This window comes from Notothenia rossii (assembly GCF_949606895.1).
Source record: "Notothenia rossii genome assembly, chromosome: 5".
NCBI lineage: Eukaryota > Metazoa > Chordata > Actinopteri > Perciformes > Nototheniidae > Notothenia > Notothenia rossii.
Window position 1 is genome coordinate 76,517,818 of NC_136903.1, and position 21,239 is coordinate 76,539,056.

Here is a 21,239-nt window from a genome sequence, read left to right on the forward strand (position 1 = left end):
ATTTTAGAAAAGCTGACACTGTAGTGTATCGCTGGTTTTAAAAGTGATTTATAAGAGTCATGTTTAAAGATGTGCAATACTTAAAACGTTTATAAAGATCCTCTGACTCTGTGTCATTAGTTAGCTGATCAAATGTTAGGGATAAATACCTTGACATATTGACTACAAGAGCTTGAATCAAACAAGTAACCTTGCTAAACTAACATAGCAACAGTCGCCCCTGGTATATAAGTGGTGTGGCTGAGTACTTTAAAGGGTTCATGAATAGAGGGGACTTGAATGTAAAATAAGAATAAGAAAATAAAAGTCTAAATGCATGAAAAAGCAGCAGAATATTTGAACTGAAAACTTTAGAACTAAAAGCATACGTCACCAATAATGTCTAAAATATGTGGAACATGTTGAAGTCAGTATGAAGTCTCCATCAGACGGAAAAGAATAGTCTGAGAAAGTCTGTTAAACTCCAGTCACCACGTCATTAGTCTGCTGCTCTAATTATACCAATTGGAGTTATGACATCATCGTGTTCCATGACACAGGTGTTTATATTTGAGCTAACGAAGTATCCAGAGATCTAAGGTTTCCATAGTGATCAGTGAGAGGAGAGCATTTTCATTGTTCTGAATGAGCGATAAACCTCTTACATGTGAACGTTTTGTTGAAGAACCGTAACAGATATCGGTGAAATTTTAAGGCATGTGAAGCATGTCAGGAACTTGAGCATCTGAAGTGTACTTTTTGTGTACTTTCAGGTTAATAATGTGGCCTTTTTGGCAGATTAACTAAAGGTGTGCGGCTGCTGTGGTGGGGAAAGGTGAGGCTGAACTTACAATGGAGTTTAATGGAGACATGTTGAACGTTTTTGTCTCTTCATGCCCTCAAGAGGCATTTTGTTTAATTATTTTGCTTAATTTTTTAGCAGTTGAAGAAGGAGTTAGCAGTTGAAGAAGGAGCAGTTAGCAGTTGAAGTTGCATGAAGATTGTTGAAGTCTGAAGAGTTCTCCATTGACTTCCATGTTAAAAATGGGATGTATTATGGGATTTAGCTCTGGAATTATGAAAGTTATGAATGATAAAAGTAATAGCCATTGATTCCCGACCGAGCTGAACGTTTTGATGTTCGAACTGAGTTTCTGCGATGTTCAATGTGGGAGAAGAAGCAGCGCAAAATAACCCGGCGGAATAATAAAGAATTTTGTGCGTAGCATAATAGACTAAATAAGCAGATATCTGTTTGTAAGAAAAGCTCTCAGTTTCTCAAAAACATGGGTTACTTTAAGATTTTGATTGCCAAAAATTGGCAAAGAAATATTGACTTGCCTGGAAATGTATGCATGTTTAAACACATTTACATATAAGCATGTCCTTAGGGCAATGTACAAATGCTCTTATACTGTAGCACAGGGAGTGATCTTTTATCTGTTCTGAATCCATTTGTTTCCTTTCCTCAAATCTGCCAATGATGTGAGACTGAAACATCTTCCTGCCATGTTCTACTGATGGCAGTCTTCAGGAACAAAGCTCAAACAGCACATTATTCCACAGTGAAGTTACCATATTTTATTTCTTTAAGTGCCATTCATGCATATTGGGGAAGGGGGTGGGGTGGGCGGTGGTATCGACAATTCTAATAACACTTGAGTTATTTTACAGCACTTAACAAATACAGAGAGTAGCTGTGTCATCTCATTGGACAACAAAAGTAATAAACCGTGCAATAAACAAAAATAGGAGAAAAAAATACAAGAAATGACAGAGACAAAATCAAACAAAACAGAAAAATAAAACACAAACCAAATATATATTATCAACACTGAAACACTGAATGTAGAACCATAGTACAGGTAAAAGGTAGTGTCACACAAAAAGCCAACGCATTTTCATCACATATATACAATATAGATATATACATACTGTCACCCTCTGATTGGACAATAACAAAATACTCTATTCTTTTCGCTCCTGTCTTTCATGAATAAGACCCACCCCCAGCCTTGATACCCCACCCCCGAGACGAAAAAAGGGATGATTGAAAAGACATATATGTACAAGCACAACAACACACCAGCACTGAATAAAATAGGCCCCAATCAGCAGTACTTGTTGGCAGTTCTCTCCCATATCGTGACGAGGCTTTTTTTAATCTTTTTTTCCCAATAATTGTAATCTCTCTGGCAGGTACATGTCCAGCGGTTTTAAAAAACTTAAATTGTCTTTTGAAAAACAACTAAATCTCACACAAGCACACACACACACGCACACACATATAGACATAACATTGTGATAGTGATCCAGTCATTTGTCTTCACCTTTTTCCCTTTTAGCCACATCCGTTCACTCAAATATTTTTGTTTTCCCAATGTGCTGCTGTGGTCGAACAGTAGCTTCTGTGCATTTTCACGATCTTCACCTGGAGGAACTGAAACACACTTCACACCAACCAAGGACTCACAGGACGCTCTCTACTGTCCGTCCAAAGAGTCCGAATGAAAACACATGGCTGTCTTCAGTGGCAGTCGATTGGCCCCCACTCGACTAAAGGAGCTGTGATTTGGGTCATTTAACGGACTGAAGTATTTTGTCTGAGCACTAATGAGGAAATTCTGGTAGTTGAACAAAACTCATAGTTGAGATCCACAGGCGGACATTTGATATACAAAGACAGACAAAACGGAGCAGAAAGTAGCAGGAGTGGACAGTCACTGTATGATTGGCAGGAAAATATAAAAATGAATGGCAGTATCATCAGTTGAAAGAAGAGAGCTTGACTTCATCCGCACAGTGCAGCTGTGGACAATTTAACAGAAGACCGACAATATAAAACTGGGCTGGTTCTAGTTTCAAATAACCTTCTGTGTTCAAATGTAAAAACATCTGGTTCTATAATATCCAATAAAACAACCGTGTGAGTTTTGAACATGCCTTTTCTCACAATAACAAAGACATTGTGTAATATCATAGAAAAAGAATCCATGATTGTCATTCAAAATATGAAATAAAAACCTAAACGTTGTTGCTGGAGTCCCTAGCTGGGAAATGATCTTTATAGGAATAGTTAGACATTTTGGTAAGTATGGGAAAACCGCACTGGTGTCTGTATTTAGAATATGAAGCTACAAACAGTAGACAGTTAGCTTAGCTTAGCTTAAAATCTGGGAACAGAGGGAACAGCCAGCTTGTCTCTGTCAGACAGGAATCTACTCACCAGCACCTCGAAAGCTAAGTAATGAACATTTTACAACTCCAGGAAGTTACTGCAAGTGGACATTAAATAGTCCAACACATAACCTACTGTAAAACGTTTTTGTTTCGTCTTTTTCAAACAGATAAACACATGAGATAATACGTGTTAAGTGAATGGTTTTGGTGAGGTTGCAGGCATGTTTAGCTACCTATAGTCACACTAGCTCATTTCCCAACGCTTCCAGTTCTAATGCTGACAGTCTGCTGGCTGTAGCTTCAAAAAAGATCCCAGAATGTGAAACTAATACTTTCAATAAGGACACAGTGTAGTAGATGCAAAGCACCATCATGTACATACTTTACCAGTATAGAATAGAGGAGGAAGGATCCTGTTTATTGTCAACTGTAGGGTCAGATAGCTTTGAGATCGCTAAGATTGCATGTTAGAAACGGATCCACAGAAAGTGTAAGTGTGCAAAGGGCTCTTTTTAACATAGTGTCTCTGAGGTTCAGCACCGGTCTGATTGAGAAGCCACTTGTTTCAGGACGCAGAGGACAGGTTTCCAGAACCGCAGATCTCCCTGTTCTGTGCTTTGGAAACCCTTCCCACAAAGAAAGCATGTCTGAAATGGATTCTTTAAACCACTGTGTGCATCTGCTTTTGTGCTCCTAGATAGCATAGAGATGATTGCAGCAATCAATCGTAGCCCTAAAATGACAATAAAACCAAAACACCCACACACACCATATGTTCAACCAACACACACGCACACGCACACACACATTGTATGAGTCACATTTCTCATTCTGTTATGATTGTATAATAGCAAATTCTGACGCTATCGAACCATCACAACAAAACACAGGGCAGTTGAAAGATTCGTATCTCTGTCATTTGAATGTCAGGAGTGACAATGAACATGTGTAGCGTCGAAATATCGCTTTGATGTGCGATAGGTGGATTTGGATTTCATTTATTAAAAAAGGAGAGTTTGGTAATTAATGTTTTTTTTGTTTTACCTTTTTTACCATTGGAAACACCATTTGATGCATAACCTATTGATCATTAATCAATCCAGTAATGGCACGTTTAAGAAGCTTCACCACCCTTCATTAGTCTTTATACAAACACATTTTATTTGTCCACTAGCAATGTTTCAAATCGGCAAGGCTGGAAACCAGAACTCTAAAAATTGCAGTCAGGCTCATTACTTGTCCTTGTTTCTCTCACTAGTTAAACAATTATAACATGGTTCGTATACAATTTTACACAATTGTTTAAACGAATAGTTTGGCATTATAGAAATTAGGTTTATACGCTTTCTTGAGTAGAGTTAGAAGATTAGCTCTAAACCAATCTCACTTCTGGATGAACAGGACACAGAGAAGCAGCTAGCATGGTTCTGTCTAGCGCTAACGCAGAATCAGCCAACCAGAACCTTTAAAGTTAAGAAATGACCACATTATATCTCCAGGGAGTCATAGCAACCATCTGAAATATAGTCCAGCACATTTACCCCCCCGTAAACGTCAAACCGTTCAGTTTTTGGAGATATAATGTGTTTGCTTTGTTAGCTTCAGTCAGAGCCAGTTCAGCCGTTTCATCCTGAGAAGTGTATCTACCAAACAATCTTGTCATATTGCTCCCCAAATTACTATATGTTTACTATGATACATAATAACATAATGATATATTGGCCATTGTTAGTTTTTTAACATTAAAGTGTCTCTGAAACTGTTGCCATGATACATGCTGAGCGGTGCTAACTGTTTGAAAACCAGCTTGTACTTATTAGCAGACATAAATGCTAATATCGATGTATTTGTGATAAGCGGATGATGTTCGCATTACCAATACGTCCAAATCTACTTTCATTGTCTCTGAACGATGGTGGCTTGTGTAATGATCAATAGAATAGTCACCTTAAAGTCAACTTTACCAGAAAAACGTGAATTTGTTTCACGTTAAAACAGTTTCTGATTATTTCCCGACACGATGCACACAGAGACCCGACATGTTACTTTGGGCGGAGTGAATTAAAAAAAACTAGAGATATTTGACTTCCCTGCTTCACCTTCTCACTCATCATTCTCACGCGTCTTGAAGTGCTTGAGACAGAGAACAAGTTCAAAAAAGAAAAAGCTGTTGTACTCCCATCACTGGTCTGTTGCAGTGAGCCTGATCACGATGGTTGGCTTTGAAAACAGATCACCATACTTTCTGTGATCTCCCTCTCACCTCCTCTCTCGGTTTGTATAATATCAAGCCTGCTTAAACATTTAACACCCTGTTCAAAGTTATTGTAAACCTCACTTTCCCACCAACTCAGCCACAGTGGGGCCTACTTTCTCCCAAAAGTGACCATCACATTACTCACAGAGACGGCCTGTGTTTCTTAAAAACAAAAGAAACAAAACTAAATTGTTTTTAAAAAATAAAAGAGAGATAAACTCATCCAAGAGGCAGCTGAGGCCAATGTCAACACGAGAAGAATTACAAGCTGAACACGTCGCTCAAATCACATAACAGTTACGGAGCAGGGGGTTGGGGGGGAGAGGGGTTCGGACTTTGGAAGGCTGCTGGCGAGGGACGGGGGGAGGGCCGGCTGAGGAGCTGAGGAGCGAGTGGTTTAGACGTCAATGTGTTCTACTCGTCTCTAGACAAGTACATAAGCAATCGCTTTAACATGTCCAACTGAATATGATTGTCTTCAAAGTAACTTTTTCTAGGTATGTGTTGCTTTTTGTAGAAATGTCAGGGCTGTGAAGTCTGTCTGTCTCTTAAGCTTGTCAAACGTTCTTCTGCCTCCCACCCACAGCGGCCTCCTCCTCCTGCGGCCTCTCAGCTCAGCCTGGCTTCCTCTGGCCTCCAACTCCTCTCCTCGCTCCCTTTTGTTTTGCAGAAAGGAGATATTAGGGGGCTAAACGATGGAGTCCCAATCAAAGTCGTCCTGGATGTCATCAGCTGGCATGCGATGCATCTGGAAGTTTCTGGTAGGTATCATGTGCTGCTGGTTCATCTGTGCATGGTGTCCTGCAGAGAGAGGGGGGGGGGGGGGGGGGAGGGGAGTCAGATCGGCCCAGTTTATCAATAAAACGGTAAATCAAAGGCTAATGGCAAGAGCTAGTTATGTTTTTAATTATGTTTTTCTCTGTGGCTTCATGTCACCTGTCATTGCGGGTCCTGTGCCGCTCATAGGGGTCATGTGGGGATATCCTGGAGGGCCCATCATGGACATGCTCTGTCTGGTGTCCATGTAGATATTTCCTGAAGATTGAATTCAAAATTTGATGTCAAGCAAAAAAACAAACTAGTTTCAGGGTGACGCCCTGCAGCGTCATTTTACAGAAGGAACTCTGCATTAGCTCAGATTATAGCTACTACCCACACAAAAAAAATCATGGTCTATACAAATATTTGGTATTGTTTGAGACTTGAAATCAGCTGATATTATAATAATACCACTTCCAAAATAGTAAGTGAACTTTGTAACTAATGTTTAGAATTTGCGAGTAACGTGTACCAAAAGAAAGTCTAATCCAGCAGCTAAAGAACTGTTTCTCTCGGTGTAATCATTGTTGGGGTGAACTATAGACATATGCAGCTGTTGATGAGGCGACGCAAGCAGACCCTATTTGGTTTCAAGGGAGCAAAAAGGTTGCAGATCGCTGGCATGAGAGAGCAGAGCTCACTGTTTGCACAACGTCTCCAGACTGTTTGCACTTTCTGATATAAGGAAATGTAGGTGAGATACATTCTTAAGGCTCTTGGTTAACTTATATGAAAATACCCTCACAGATCAAGAAAAATACCTCATAGTACTGAACAATTACAGCATGTATTATTACCAGAAAACAAAACCAGATAAAAGGTGCTTTCTCAACAAGATTATAATAAATCACATAAGAAAACGTCCTCATATCAAAACAAAAACCACAGCCAACAACTACAGAGCACATTAACAAGTTGGTAGGGTGAAGGAGTGTATGTTGGAGTGTGTGCTGGAGTGTGTGTTGGAGTGTGTGCTGGAGTGTGTGTTTGACCTGTGTTGAGGTGCTGGCTGGGTTTGTTGGGGTGCATGGAGCCGTGACAGACAGGAGGCTGCACTGCCCCCTGTGGCTGGATTACACCGGTGCGGGCAAAGAACTGGTTGATGGACGAGCAGAGGTCGGCGATCTGGGTGGGCTCCAGGGACCAATTGTTCAACTCCGCTTGTCTCATACTGTCTCTCAACCCTTCAGAGCAGAAAACACACAATTATAGAGAGAACAATCAAAGTTACTACCAGATCTAGTGACAGTATATCTGCTCTAAAATGCATTAGTGACAATGAAATGTGTGGAACTGCACCAGCCAACTGTCTCTCGAATATAAATATAGTAAATGAGAAACTAATTAACAAACACAAAGTAAAAACCTTGGTTGCAATATATATTCATTATGTCAGTAACCTTCAGTGGGTGATATTTAAAAAACATCCTACCTTGCAATCCTAGACTGTAATTGGATAAACTGACCTGCTGAGCTCGGTGTTTTGGTAATTAAACTTGAAGGCAGTGTTATTTAATTGAAGAGCTCAGTTTAATTAAACTCGTAATCAACTCCACAGTGTCAACACTTCAGCACTCAATCAAAAGCCGGGGCAGAACTGTACTATCAGCTCCCGGCTTTTAATGTTTTCTTCCTTCTTTAATCTAGAAAAATCTTAATCTCCTACAATTAAATCAAATGCATTACATGTCCATTGTGTGTTTAGTATTTGTAAATGCAGCAAGGTTTATTTGTTGTGTCCAAACCGCACCTTGGAAAGGTGAAAGGTCGACATCAGCCCAGTTATAGCTGCTAGCAATACGACAGCTTTCTTTCAGTGCATCCAGATTTGGGTACCAGTCAGACAGTAAACCTGCAACACACACAGCAAACTATCTGTAACATTTCAAGATACGAGACTTGGTGGAAACAAGTCATTTGGGTTCCAGCACCAAGTTCACTCCTGGGACAAATACAGATTTAGTCCTCATTACATATTTTATGGACAACTGCACAGTAATTGCTGCTGTAATTGTTATTGACTGTGGGTTAGCTAATAATGCCAGATGATGCATTCTCATTGAAGTCACATTGTTACAGCTGTGCAGCCAGACGTAGCACCAAATGAATGAGAAGGTAGCACCAAATAAAACATTTTACCAGGCTTTAAAAACAGATGAGCTGTGTGCTGCGGCCACTAGGAGGCGCCAGTCGACTCTGAAAGAGCTGCTGGAGGCGCTGGATGCAGCATTGCTTTGTTCTCACAGCAGCACAGATAATAAATCAGATGATGATTTGCTGTCTACCTCCTACAACAATGTCTAAATGCTTATTACAAACAAAGTACACAAAACGAGCTCTAAACGTGTTGACGTGTGAGATGAACATGATGAGGAGCGAGTAGACGCAGACGCACGGGGGGTCTTACCTGGGTTGCAGGCCATCTGTTGCTGGGTAGGATGGGGCTGGAGGGAGAGGCTCGGGTGCCCGTGCTGCGGTGGGTGCTGGCTGTGCTGCGTGTGTTGGGAGGGGTGTGGCGTGTGTTGCTGTGGGTGCTGGCCGTGGGACGGGTGCTGCGACGGGTGCTGCCCGTGCTGGGAGTGCGCAGCGTGCTGGGGGTGCTGGGGGAGCTGACTGTGTTGGCTGTGCTGGGCGTGTTGGCTGTGTTGGGTGTGGGGGCCGCCGTGCTGCGGGAGGTGCTGTGCGTGGGGCGAGCCGTGGCCAGGGTGGGCCTGGGCAGGGTGGGACAGGGGCACCTGGCCACTGTTGGCGGAGTGGCTGTTGTTGGGTTGGTTGTTTGAGAGGCTGTTCTGAGTGCTAATGTTGCCGCCGGGGGAGTGCTGATAGGAGCAGGAGGTGTGGGTCTGCTGGGAGGAATCTGATTGTATGCCCATCAGACCTGGAGACAAAGCACAACAACAAAGGGCTGCTCAGTGTGCTGCTGCAAGAAGTCCATGACAGACAATTATGTACACTCGCAACAATCCTGATAATGGATCTGTCTGCCATTAAATAGTGATGAAACGGTAACAAAGTGGTTCCTCAGTCATACTGACTAACAGTATCATGGTTATCAGTATAATCAGGGTAATACAAGACATTTTAAAAAGAAGATGTGTTCACATGGCGAGTCAAAACTCAGTTTGAATGAAAATGCAGATTTAAAAAAGTAATATCTACTTCACTTACTGTAATTGTACCCTTGTTTATCCTGAGAGGTAACCCTTTATTCCCTGTTTCTAATGTTTCACTATTCATTAATATGGAATATTAATATTTCCAATATATCAAAAAATTAGAAAAGGATAAAAAAAAGCAATGAATTTTACAATTAAATAAAATGGAAACAAATCAGAACATTGTCACACTGAGGAAGCTGGAACAAATGAATAATGAACCTGAAAATTCAATTCAACTTATCAGTTAAAAATGCCATCACTTGTTCAAGCTACTCAATAGTGAGGATATGATGTTTCTTATCATTGTAAACAGAATATATTTGCAGAAATCACCTATAAATCATTGATGAACTGACAATACAAATATTTTTGGTAAAAGCCTTCACCGGTGAATTGAGACGATTGAACACAAATGTCACTGAAAATGGTTTCAGACCAGCGTGTTTTAGTAGAACGAACTTGAGCACAAAGACAAAGAGAGCCACGGTTGTCACATGTGACTTAAATACATCTTTACATCTTACAATAATGGGATGTGGGTCTCCTGTGTTTAAGTAGTTCTACACTTGAGACACACCAGCTGCCATTTTGTTGCATCAGGGAGTGACTCAGCATCAGCAGTGTCTCTGAGGTTCACCGTCGCTCTCCTCTCCGGATACACAGCTCGGGATTGCCTTTGACAAATTCACGGTGCCGCGGCACAAACATGACTGGGGCATGAACATCTGCACACACAACTGCAATCATCTGAGTGGCAGGGAGTGGTCTTAAGAGGCCCTGTCCTTCACAGCTTTGGCACGGTAAACCTATTCCACTGGAGTGCTTTTAGAGCTGACTCTAGCCCTGAACCTCCACAATCACCACGTAACACTCACTGCAGGGGTGACAAAGGTGCATCTCTTATCGGCAGAGAAAGCCCATTGTCCGACCAGGGAAATACAGAAAGCAATTAACGCGGCACCAGAATAATAATGCGAGCTCATTACCTATTATCAAAGCCAGTGAATTAGCTCACTGTCTACAGCGGCAGAGTGTGAAATCCTCTAGCTCGATTATTTACGCTTTTTAATTGCTAGAGCTTGTCTGACTAAGAGATTTCACTTTTATGCGCATACAAAAAGGTAACAACTTTGAACTAATGAAACACAGATGATAGATTAAAGGAGAGGAACTCTTTGAAAACATTAGCATGAAATGCATTTGATTTGTGAAAGTAGGTTATGCACAGAAAGCTCAGTATACTTTGCTCCTAAGCTGCTTTTCAAGTGCTCTTTGTTTATCAGTCAATCAGATTACAAGCAAAAATGCATTTTGTTCAGCAGGGATTCACAAGCTTTTGGAAAGCTGTGCGCTATCCGCTAGTATATATTATATCATAACAAATTCCCTATCATTATGAAACATGAACCTCATATCCAACAGATTTCTGTGCAAACTCCTCCTCCCCTCTGATGAAACACAGCCTACATGAGAAGACATCCAAAACAAGACGCAGACAACTTTCAAGTAATTTGAAAAACATAAAAGCAAGAAGGATAGAGTATCAATTCCGTATTAAGCGTTAAATGAAAGCAGTAACATCTGTTGACTAATGTAATGAAATATTTAAGACATGAACTCTCAGATTCTTATTTTGAATATGAAATGAGACCTTTTCCACATTGCTCTGGGACAAGAGCATGAAAACGCTCCGTGTAGATTTGCACTATAGGCCGTCAGCCTGTTGAATACCTGCTCGTGTCTCTGTAAACCTAATTAGTGCCTAAAGACTCTCTATAGCCCTGGCTCATAAGAACAAACCAACATTAGGAAAATCGTTGAGAGAATCATCCCGTTCCTTTATAAATAAAGCTTAGGCTCTTTATTAGATTTCCACTCGATGGTCCTGGGAGGCCACTCACCTTGTTGGCTGAAGGACTGCTCAAAAACAGACTTGTAAAGGCTGCGGAAAGAGGCACTGAGATCTTCAAATTCGGAGAACAGGAGCTGCTTGTCCCTGTCTGGCATGTTGTACTGGGACTGGGGGGGCTGCTGCAGGCTCATGGCCTGGGACACGGGCTCTGGGTGAGTGGTCACCTGGAGAGATGAGGAGAGGAAGAGAGCTTAAGATTTACAGAAGCAGATGCATATCTTTGAGGAACATAGGTCAAGTATAGAACACTATAATGTAGACTTGTAAGGAACATGAGGTAAGATTTGACCTCATGGGCTTCCTTCATTTCAAGAGTATTCTTGCCTTTTCCTTTGATTTGTAAATCGAGGGTAAAACAAACAACTTTAAAATAATCTGTAACGAAAATAATAGTTATTTTGTGACCATTCATGTATTAATATTGTATCCATTCTTTTATTTATATTATTATCATTATTATTGCATTTCGGATTTTTCAACTGTTATGTAGTTAATGTATGTACCTAGATGTGTTTATTTTGTTATGTATGCTTTGTGAATAATTTCTTAAAAATGCAAATAAAAAAAAATAAAAAACTTAAAAAGATTTACAGAAGCAAACGGCTACAAGGAGAGCAGATTATGTTTAATGTTTAATCTTGGATAGATTTCTGTGGAAGTACACTGGCCTCAGTTCTGCTACACACAGTCCACTGGGACTACTGAGGCTAAGAGGAGCGCACTATAACGTTCACACATACACATTAATAATATACACACTTTTCAAAAGATACCCGCAATGCTCATATGGTTATGGAGCCGCAAAGAGAGAAAGTCTCTAGAATACTTAAAGCAGCGTTTGTGGTTTATTTAAATGTGTGAGCTAAAGATGACGATGGCACTGTAACACTGTTGTTCCTGTTTGAGGAGGTGTCACTCACACAGCATGTAAAGAACAATCAGGCCGACCACAACAATATGGGTCAGTGCTTAACCACCTTGGCTCACACAGCATTAAGAGACCAACTCAAATGGACACAATCCCAATACTCTGGTGGCCAAGCCAAATGTATTCAAAACAAAATCAATAGCAATACCGTGTACAAACAAGCAAGCATTTTATCCACGTCTCTGTGTGGGCAGTCAATGTTATGCCCTGCCCCGAGATGTGAGGCGGCAAGCAGCGCTCCCCCCAGCAGCAAGTTTGTCTACGGGATTTATCGGAGCAGGAGGCATTGATGCAAAACCATGGCTGTTCTTACAAAGCAGGACCTGACAACGAGCATTACAAGAGAGGTCACGTCCAATATTTGATCACGCAACATCTTCCTCGTCCGAGATGTGGGCAGCCCGCTGAAGTGCACGGCTCGCAGTCTGGCTCGGGTAAGAGTGAAGAGGTGATAATAAAGCCAGAGTGTTTACTGTGAGCTGCTGAGAGAGAGAGAGAGAGAGAGAGAGAGAGAGAGAGAGAGAGAGAGAGAGAGAGAGAGAGAGAGAGAGAGAGAGAGAGAGAGAGAGAGAGAGAGAGAGAGAGCACATCCATCAGGCTGAGCCGATCGATGCTCAGCGCCTGGAGCAGGGAGCACTCTAGGATGCAGGAGGACCACACCAAAGAGGGGGCATCTCTGGTGGGAGGACATCAGAGGAAGCGCTTTTCTTTGTCTGGCTTCCAGGAGCGTGCACATTTTCTCTGTTTCCCTTAACCCCCTTCCTGATGTCGTACTCCAGCGCATGTCCACCTTGAACCTCGGTCTATTGCTGGCTACGGCTGCCTCCTCTGAAGAAGAACCTCTGGAGGATTTCAGATCAGAGGAAATAAGGGAAACAGTACACATTCTATGTCTGGCGGTGTTTCGCTTTTATTCATTTAGTGACTGTTGCTCCTTTCCGGGCTTAAAACATGTGGATAGCATGAGGATGTATCATCTGGCATCAATGTAGCTTTGTGCCAAACTTGTGCAGATTTATAGAAATATCTTCTTCCTACTATCCAACTAAGAGACATTTAGGAGCTGCGACATCGACAGGGAAAATGACCTTTAAGGAACAGCAAGGCAACAGAACGAATGCAAAATGTAGATTGATGAGCTGTGCAGAGCGGTCTTACCGGTGTATAGCTGTGCACGCTGCCCACACTGTTGAGATTGACGGAGGCCAGACTCTGATCCGACAGGCTGTTGTTAAGGCTGCTTCTTGGACTATCGCTCCCTTCCTGGTCTGTGTTGTACAACGCCACCTGAAACACATTCATGTACATCAGATTATTATCTCCGACACACACATAGGAACGATGTGACCATTTGTCATATTAACTCTGGACAAAATAATTGTGCCAAATGGTTTTAAACACGCTCAAGACTGTTAAGTTAAACCACACACACACACACACACACACACACACACACACACACACACACACACACACACACACACACACACACACACACACACACACACACACACACACACACACACACACACACACACACACACACACACACACACACACACACACACACACACACACACACACACACACACACACACACACACACACACACACACACACACACACACAGATGGTAGAGCATGTCAGCATTCCTCTGAGTTAATTTTGGTCTATAGTTCAACAATATAATTTATTATGGAAATGTGAAGCCTGTGTGTGTGTGTGTGTGTGTGTGTGTGTGTGTGTGTGTGTGTGTGTGTGTGTGTGTGTGCTGCATGCAATGACATGTCATAATAGCAGAGTACTTGCTCTTCACTTTATTGAGAGAGTGTGTGTGGGAGACGCAGGGTGCTGCAGAGCTGAACACCCACCACAGCCACTAAGGGCTTCATGCTGAATGTGTGAATGGGAATGGAGACAACCGAGACATTCCTATCACTAAAGGTCACACTACTGGCGATGTCGACCACATCTGCTCACCAAGCGCAATTCCATTTGGGACAACACTGACCTTTCAATGAGGCCGGGAAACTAGCCGAAGCACTTCAGGACGACAATCTTAATGATCGTCTAACAAGGTTTGGCCCTCCCACCCTTCCCAAATAAAGTGCGCCGTCAGACAATTATAACAATAGTAAGAAGAACGATCCAGATAATGAAGATAATGATACCCGCAGAGAGTAGTCCATGTGATGAGCTTTTTACTGTGAGGAAGGAATGGCAGTAATGCACTGATGGTGGTGCTGCAGTGGAAGAGGGGCCTGGCATTCAAACACTGGTGTGTGTGCGAGTGTTTGTGCGTGTCCGTCCATGACATGAGGGTAGCGTGGTGGTTCCTGCTCATCACTGTGAGTAGAACAGAGTGGGCTCTGTGCTCAGCACAATGAGACAGCAGTGGCAGCAGCCTTCAGGCAAGCAGATTGGCCGGGCCCCTGCCTCTCAGCGGCAGCAGTGGACTGAAGCCTCTTGTCTTTCTGCTGAGGCGCACGAGGAGGGAAGGAAGCTCTCACTGCCTCCTCTCCTCTGACTGATTGGCCCGCTCGCTAACATGCTGGTACAACTCCCGGACGTACACACGCAGGGTGAGAGGGTCCTATAATGTTAAGCTTTTAATATAAAGCTCCTGAGCTGCGACAATGAGATAGTAACGACTGCATTTAAAAGCAGAGCGCAAATTCTGAATCCAAACAACGCTGTACGAGGAAGAGGGGTCGGGCTGAGGGAGAGGAGAATGGGGGGGTAGTAAGAGAAGCTCATTAGGCAACTCTAGCCTTTCTCCACTCAGTGTGGGCTTGGCTCCAGCGTTCATTAGTGTGAAGGGGAACTCAATGAGCAGCTAAGACTGAAGGCTTAAGCACATCTACAAAATCAGCTCGACAATGCTAATCAAAAACAGCGCGCCACAGAAATATAAATGTTATGTGTAATGAAGTCATAAAACAGGCTTTTAGCCTTAAGTCTCTCACTGCAATCTATTTTTACTCTACGCACCCATAAAGTGTGATGATTTCTAAACCTTGCTGCTCTGTGGTTTACGCAGACCCCAGAGTCCCCCGAGTGAAGACACAGATGAACACCCTGTCGCATCTCACCCACATACGGAGAAGCATGCACAAACACATGACACCCATTTGTACAGCTACAGATGTACACTAAGGTAGGTAACACACACACACACACAGACACAGACACAGAAAAACACTCAGGCAGGCATGCTCATACAGGCAGGAGCGACTCCGCGGTAAATACTGTGTACGCTGTGAGCTAGCAGGCAAGCGAGTCAGGATCTATTCTTAGCAGTGAATTAAGTAAAAAGCCAGAGGAGTCTTTTACATGGGGGCCTAATCTGGAGCATGAGACATGGATTATGAAATCAAAGCAAGATTGGACCAGGTGTCTCCAACAATGCCAGCTAGTGTTCAGCACAATCCCTGCATGCAGGATTGAACAGACAGGGAGAGGAAGAGGGAAGGGAAAGAGGGGGGGGGGGGGGGGGGGCATACTATTCATCAGCAAACACACTTCCAACAATCCCCTCTCTACATCAATCATCACACCTCAGTGCCAGAGTTTCATCATATTCACGCCAATGTTTAGGGCTGCCCCGGAATACAACCTTTGGGGGATGGGGGAGTAAAATCTTAGTCTACATGAGAAAGGCACACGAAGAAGAGGGGGGGGGGGGGGCAGTTGTGAAGAATGTCCGACAGATGAGAAAGAAAGAGATTTCTGTTGGTTCAGAACTCGTCCTGCCAGCGTCTCCCATTGGTCTATCTGAGAAGGCGGGAATGAGGGAGAGAGACTGGAATAGAAGGGGAGAGAAAACCAGAAAGGGAATTCCTGTGGCTTGGCACATTGCACCGAAAGAGGCGTGGCCTGTCGTGTGTTTACAGTGTAAGACAGTGAGGAACAAGCTCCCTCCGAGGAGTTAAGGCCTCAGATCTGTTGCTATTCCACTTTGTCTTCGGTTCATTTCACCATTGTTAAAGTTTGTGTCACTACCAAGTGAACAAAAAGACACACCGCTGTTTTGATCATCTCCAGGAATCCCACGGAAGTCGTGATCGATGCTGTTTAAAGGTTTTCTGCTGGTTGCACTTATGAGTTATTTGACTGGAGGTATTTGATGGCAGGAGTCCAAACGTTAATCTGTCAGCTCTGTATGCTAGGGCCTCATTATGCACTCATGCTGGTGGTGGAGAGACTGGTGCTTGTAGCAAGTGATTGTTTGTAGCAATCACAGAGGAAAAGGCCCATGAATCTTTCTGCGACAGAAACATGAACAACGGCATGTTCTCTGTAGAAACCGCCTCGAGCTGACACGCTCGTCAAAACAAGCGGTAACATACTCTACATACATGTACACGCAAGTTATAACACACACCGACATATGGTCAGACTTTGGAGCCCCCCCCATTAAATCGTTTTTTTTTTTTTTTTCTCCTGGCAGCAAATGAATAATCGACTCTTGTAGGCTTTTTAAAAGTACACCTGAGAGCTGCCCCCACTGGACCCAGAGGATGGGAGCTTAAGGTTAAAAAGCCTATTTAAATTTCAGAGTGAGCGGCACACTCACAGCTAACAGTCCCCGTGGCTTTGCTCTGTGATGTACAAGTGGTTCCAAGCCTTTTAAATATATGAATACAAAAAAAAGGGAGCAGAAGGAGCCAGCAGCAGGGACGGTCACCTGTGGTGTAACAGCGCAACGTGGTCACAGAACGAGAAACACGACTCTGGGCGTTAACCTCCACTACAGGTGAGAGCGCAGGAACCCCATGCAGCGTGCGGTTGTATCCTATTGCAAGTCTTCACGGGACTGCGTGAGGTCTATCAGGTTGCAAAGAGCTAAGTATCGGTGTGAGCATCATATTTCCGTGTTGAAGATAACAAGAGCCTGCTGCCTGTTGTTGTTGTTGTAGAGGAAAAAGGTGCTGCAGTGCAGATAGTTGTGTATTTTGGTGTGGGATGCTTTGCAGAGAAGCTTTAGGCATACGAGCGTGTGCTTGTGTGTGTGTGTGTGTGTGTGTGTGTGTGTGTGTGTGTGTGTGTGTGTGTGTGTGTGTGTGTGTGTGTGTTGTGTGTGTGTGTGTGTGTGTGTGTGTGTGTGTGTGTGTGTGTGTGTGTGTGTGTGTGTGTGTGTGTCTCCCCTCCACTAGAGTGCTCCTCTCTCTGTGGGGAATAGTGCTGTAGGTGGTTGGAGAAGTGGGTGGGGTCAGGGTGCAGCCGTGTAGCCAGGTGTGTGTTGGAGCTGGAGGCTGGCTGTAGTACCTTGTTAGTCACAGTGTTGATTGCCAGTGTTGGAGAGGCACTTCCAGAGATCATACACTCCATCCCCAAAGACTCCGACTCCAGGCTGTACGGCGTAGAAGCCTGTGGGGGTTGGGAGGCAGACAAGAAATACATAAATAAATAAAAAAAATTCAACACGGTCTAATTATCAAACAATCCAAATCCAACTGCAGATGGAAAAAAAAAAAGGACCTGTATTATTTTTGTGACAGATCTGCTGCTTGGACCAGATAAGGGCTGCACAGCGCGGAAAATGAGCGATAACAAGCAAAAACAGAACTACTTGAAAAAAGTGAATATAAAGATATTATAGATAAATATTTAAGTGTACAAAGTTCTGGCATTCTGATGCTTTCGTTAATAGTGCTTAAACATGACAAAATGCTTGTTGAAATATAAAAATATATAGAATTTAGTTTGTTGACCAATTAATGCAGGGGTGTCAAACTCAATTTCATCGAGGGCCACACTAGCATTATGGTTGCACTCAAAGGGCCGGTTGTAACTATATAAATATACATATACAAATATATAATATATAAAATAATGTATTATATAACATTATTGCCTCTGAATTGGATTATTATCGGATAGGGTAATAACTAACGTTTGAAAGCAGAAGTCCAGGGCAAATAATTGCAAGTCTCTTCAGTGCGCAAACGAGATGCATTGTGGGGCATGTAGTTTATGGGCAACCTGCTTCTGTAAAGTGGCATGTAACCTTATAATAAACGTATTACATTCTTTGCAAACTCTTGCGGGCCACATCAAATGAAGTCGCAGGCCGGATTTGGCCCCCGGGCCTTGAGTTTGACACCCCTGAATTAATGTGTCACTGAACACAAAGGGCACAACTGAAAACAAATGTCAGTTATGTTTTAAAGTGCAGTTTTCCACAGACCCCCAAATATCCGTAGAAAACAAAAATCCCTAATATGTCAGTCTGTAATGATGGGTTTAATGTGCGGGTTGACATTCTGACGAGGATGAAAAAGCGGTATATTGTGCAACCCTAGACATGATGCATGCCCCTCTGCAGAAAACAAAAATATTTAGCAGAACTATTGCAACACTTTTATTTAGGTCACATTTGAACTGAGCCTTCTGAGACGATGGAGACAACCCCCCCATCCCAACCCTCACCTCCCACCGAAGCACAAATACAGAACACACACACATACATACACACGCACACACACACCCTCATGCGTGCCCGTGTCTCGCTGTATAGGCGCACTGTAGCGAGAGATAACTGCCATGCCTGTCTCATAAAACTGCTTACTGTAAGAGGATTGGCTGCCAACAATACCATTCTTAATTCATGATAAACATAAATGAGATTTCACAAACTCTCAATTTCAATGTCTGAGACTCTTAATGGAATGCCTTGTAGGCAGGCAGACAGTGTCTAGAGGGGGGGAAGGGTGAACGCAGCGCATGTGTCCTTACAGAAAACACACTCTTCACTCGGTGCGTTCTTTTGTGTCATGCTCAAATGAACAGAACTGCATCAGAAGGGCTTTAGTTGAAACTGTTGCTGCATATTAAAAACACCTTTTTCTCTACCTTTGTTGTCTGTTACATCTCACAAAAGCAAAAGAGGCGCAGTTTGTTGAATGAATGTGATAGTATTTTGCCGCTGTAGGGCCAATACATGAACAGCATGCTAAGTTTTATGTCGTCTACGTGCTTGTGCGTGTCTTTTAAAGACAATGGCGTGTGTTAGGCGTGTGCGTGCATGAGTCTGCCTTGGCCAGCCTAACAGGATCCTCCCTCCCTCGTAGCCTCCGGTCAGCCACATTGTGGAGAAGGAGGAGACAAGCGCTCCCCGTGTTGGGATGCCCCAGGGCCAGGTCAATCTGAGCGGCGCACTAAAACCTGTACAGCTGTACGTAATGCTGGGCGAACCTCATCCATAATTAAAGACAAAAGCTCCCGCTCAGAATAGCCGGCGCGCACAGCTCTGCATTAATTGATGTTTGTTAAAAAAAGTGGGCGCAGAATGTAATGTATGTAATGGCTGCCTCGGGCATGGTTTATTAATAAGGACCCCACTTCATGACAGGCTAGCGAAGCAGCATGGAGAGGCAGTTACATAAAGTCTGGATATGAACTCCTACTGAGTGTGTGTGTGTGTGTGTGTGTGTGTGTGTGTGTGTGTGTGTGTGTGTGTGTGTGTGTGTGTGTGTGTGTGTGTGTGTGTGTGTGTGTGTGTGTGTGTGTGTGTGTGTGTGTGTGTGTGTGTGTGTGTGTGTGTGTGTGTGTGTGTGTGGTAGAGAAAGAGTGGGAGAGAAAGGAGGGCAAAAGGAAGGAGGCAGGAGAAGAGACACAGAGGCACAGATAAATACTGAGATGGAGGCAGAAGCGTAAGCAGAGGAGCAGCATACTAAGAGCTTCCTCAGGAATATGCCGTTTCTCTCATCAGACTCACCCGCTCTCCAGACCGCGGCCTCTTCTTTGGCCGTGTGGGCAAGGCGTCCTCCTTCGGGTTGGTGTCAATGGCCCAGTAAGAGCCCTGCAGACAGAACAAAAAAGACCTGTGAGCTGATAAAACACAACACATTGCTGTTTCACATAGGGCTGTGCGATTATGGCAAAAATCTTAATCACGATTATTTTGGTCAATAATTGATATCACGATTATTAAAAACGATTATCCATTTACTTTGAAAACATCAATTTATTGAAAAAAAGGTTTTGAACAGTATGTTTTGAACAGTTGATTACCCTGAACTTTAAGAATAATTCAACTGAAAAACCAAAACAAAAAAAATACAAATAAAATAAATAATCGTTTTATTTCGATTATGTTGTTTTCATAATCGTTGCAAGCCAAAATCGTAAATGCGATTCAAATACCATTAATTGCGCAGCCCTAGTTTCGCACGACATCCCTTCAGTGTTTGCACTGGACTTGGACATTTACTCTATGACACGAAATCACAGCACACGAGCATCAGATGTTTGGTTCCAACATTATTTAGAAATAAGAGGTCTAATCTGCTCAGCTCAAATCTATCAGCCCAAGCTGTTATTCGAGCATTATTATATATATTTGAGCTGTTTGTGCGGCGTGTGGGTGGGCTTTGTTAGTGAGAGGGGCTTGGCTTTTCCTCCTCTGCGGCTGCTTCTCAATGAGAGGCTGGTGAGGGCAGCTGGTGGTGGTGAAATGCTAAGCCTTTTCTGAAGCTGTACTTCCTCAGCCTCAGGTACTGAGTCAGAGTGCTGTTGCCAAGGATGAAGGCTCCACCGTCTCAGCTCAGGAATTGAGGCAGCGCTCGCCCTGCCGTGTTGCTTTCTTCTTCTCAGGTCTGAGCAAGGCTAATCAAGGAGAGAACAGTTGGGCTGGCTCTGGGGCTGCAGCTAGCAATTCAACAACCAGGCTGCATTATTTATCTTTTGCATTCCCATTTAATTGATTTTTCAATGCTTTTCTTCCTCGAAGCCAACAGGAACAACACTCACAGTACAGATTTTCACCCCTGAGGCCCTGCGAGTTGTGAATTTATTTTTAATATTTCATATGACCCCCCCGATAAAAATCTCAATTGTCCAGAGAAAGTGAGTTCAGGACCTTTAAAATTACTTCTTTAGCAGAGAAAATAATTGTTATTTCCACGAGAAATTGTACGAACAACAGGAGAGGCAATAGAAGCAGCTGTATCTCAAGTGTCTATACAGTAGCTGCTGCATAACGGCCTGCTCTTGTTCAAGCCA

At 43.1% G+C, this 21,239-nt stretch overlaps 1 protein-coding gene across 3 annotated transcripts in view; it reads right to left on the reverse strand.

The window, feature by feature from the left end:
* Nucleotides 1-1,545: 1,545 nt before the first annotated feature.
* The window catches only part of foxj3 (forkhead box J3), a 71,356-nt gene continuing 51,662 nt past the window's right edge, over nt 1,546-21,239 (reverse strand). For 2 of the 3 annotated variants that reach the window (XM_079685762.1, XM_079685760.1), the window contains exons 4-12: nt 19,954-20,037; nt 17,502-17,603; nt 13,392-13,520; nt 11,295-11,469; nt 8,643-9,113; nt 7,986-8,087; nt 7,228-7,419; nt 6,353-6,451; nt 1,546-6,217 (exon numbers count right to left, since the gene is read on the reverse strand). In XM_079685762.1, coding sequence (XP_079541888.1) covers nt 6,105-6,217; nt 6,353-6,451; nt 7,228-7,419; nt 7,986-8,087; nt 8,643-9,113; nt 11,295-11,469; nt 13,392-13,520; nt 17,502-17,603; nt 19,954-20,037 — 1,467 coding nt within the window. In that variant the 3' untranslated portion in view covers nt 1,546-6,104. The remainder of the gene's footprint in view (nt 6,218-6,352; nt 6,452-7,227; nt 7,420-7,985; nt 8,088-8,642; nt 9,114-11,294; nt 11,470-13,391; nt 13,521-17,501; nt 17,604-19,953; nt 20,038-21,239) is intronic. The other variant, XM_079685761.1, reaches the window with a different exon arrangement.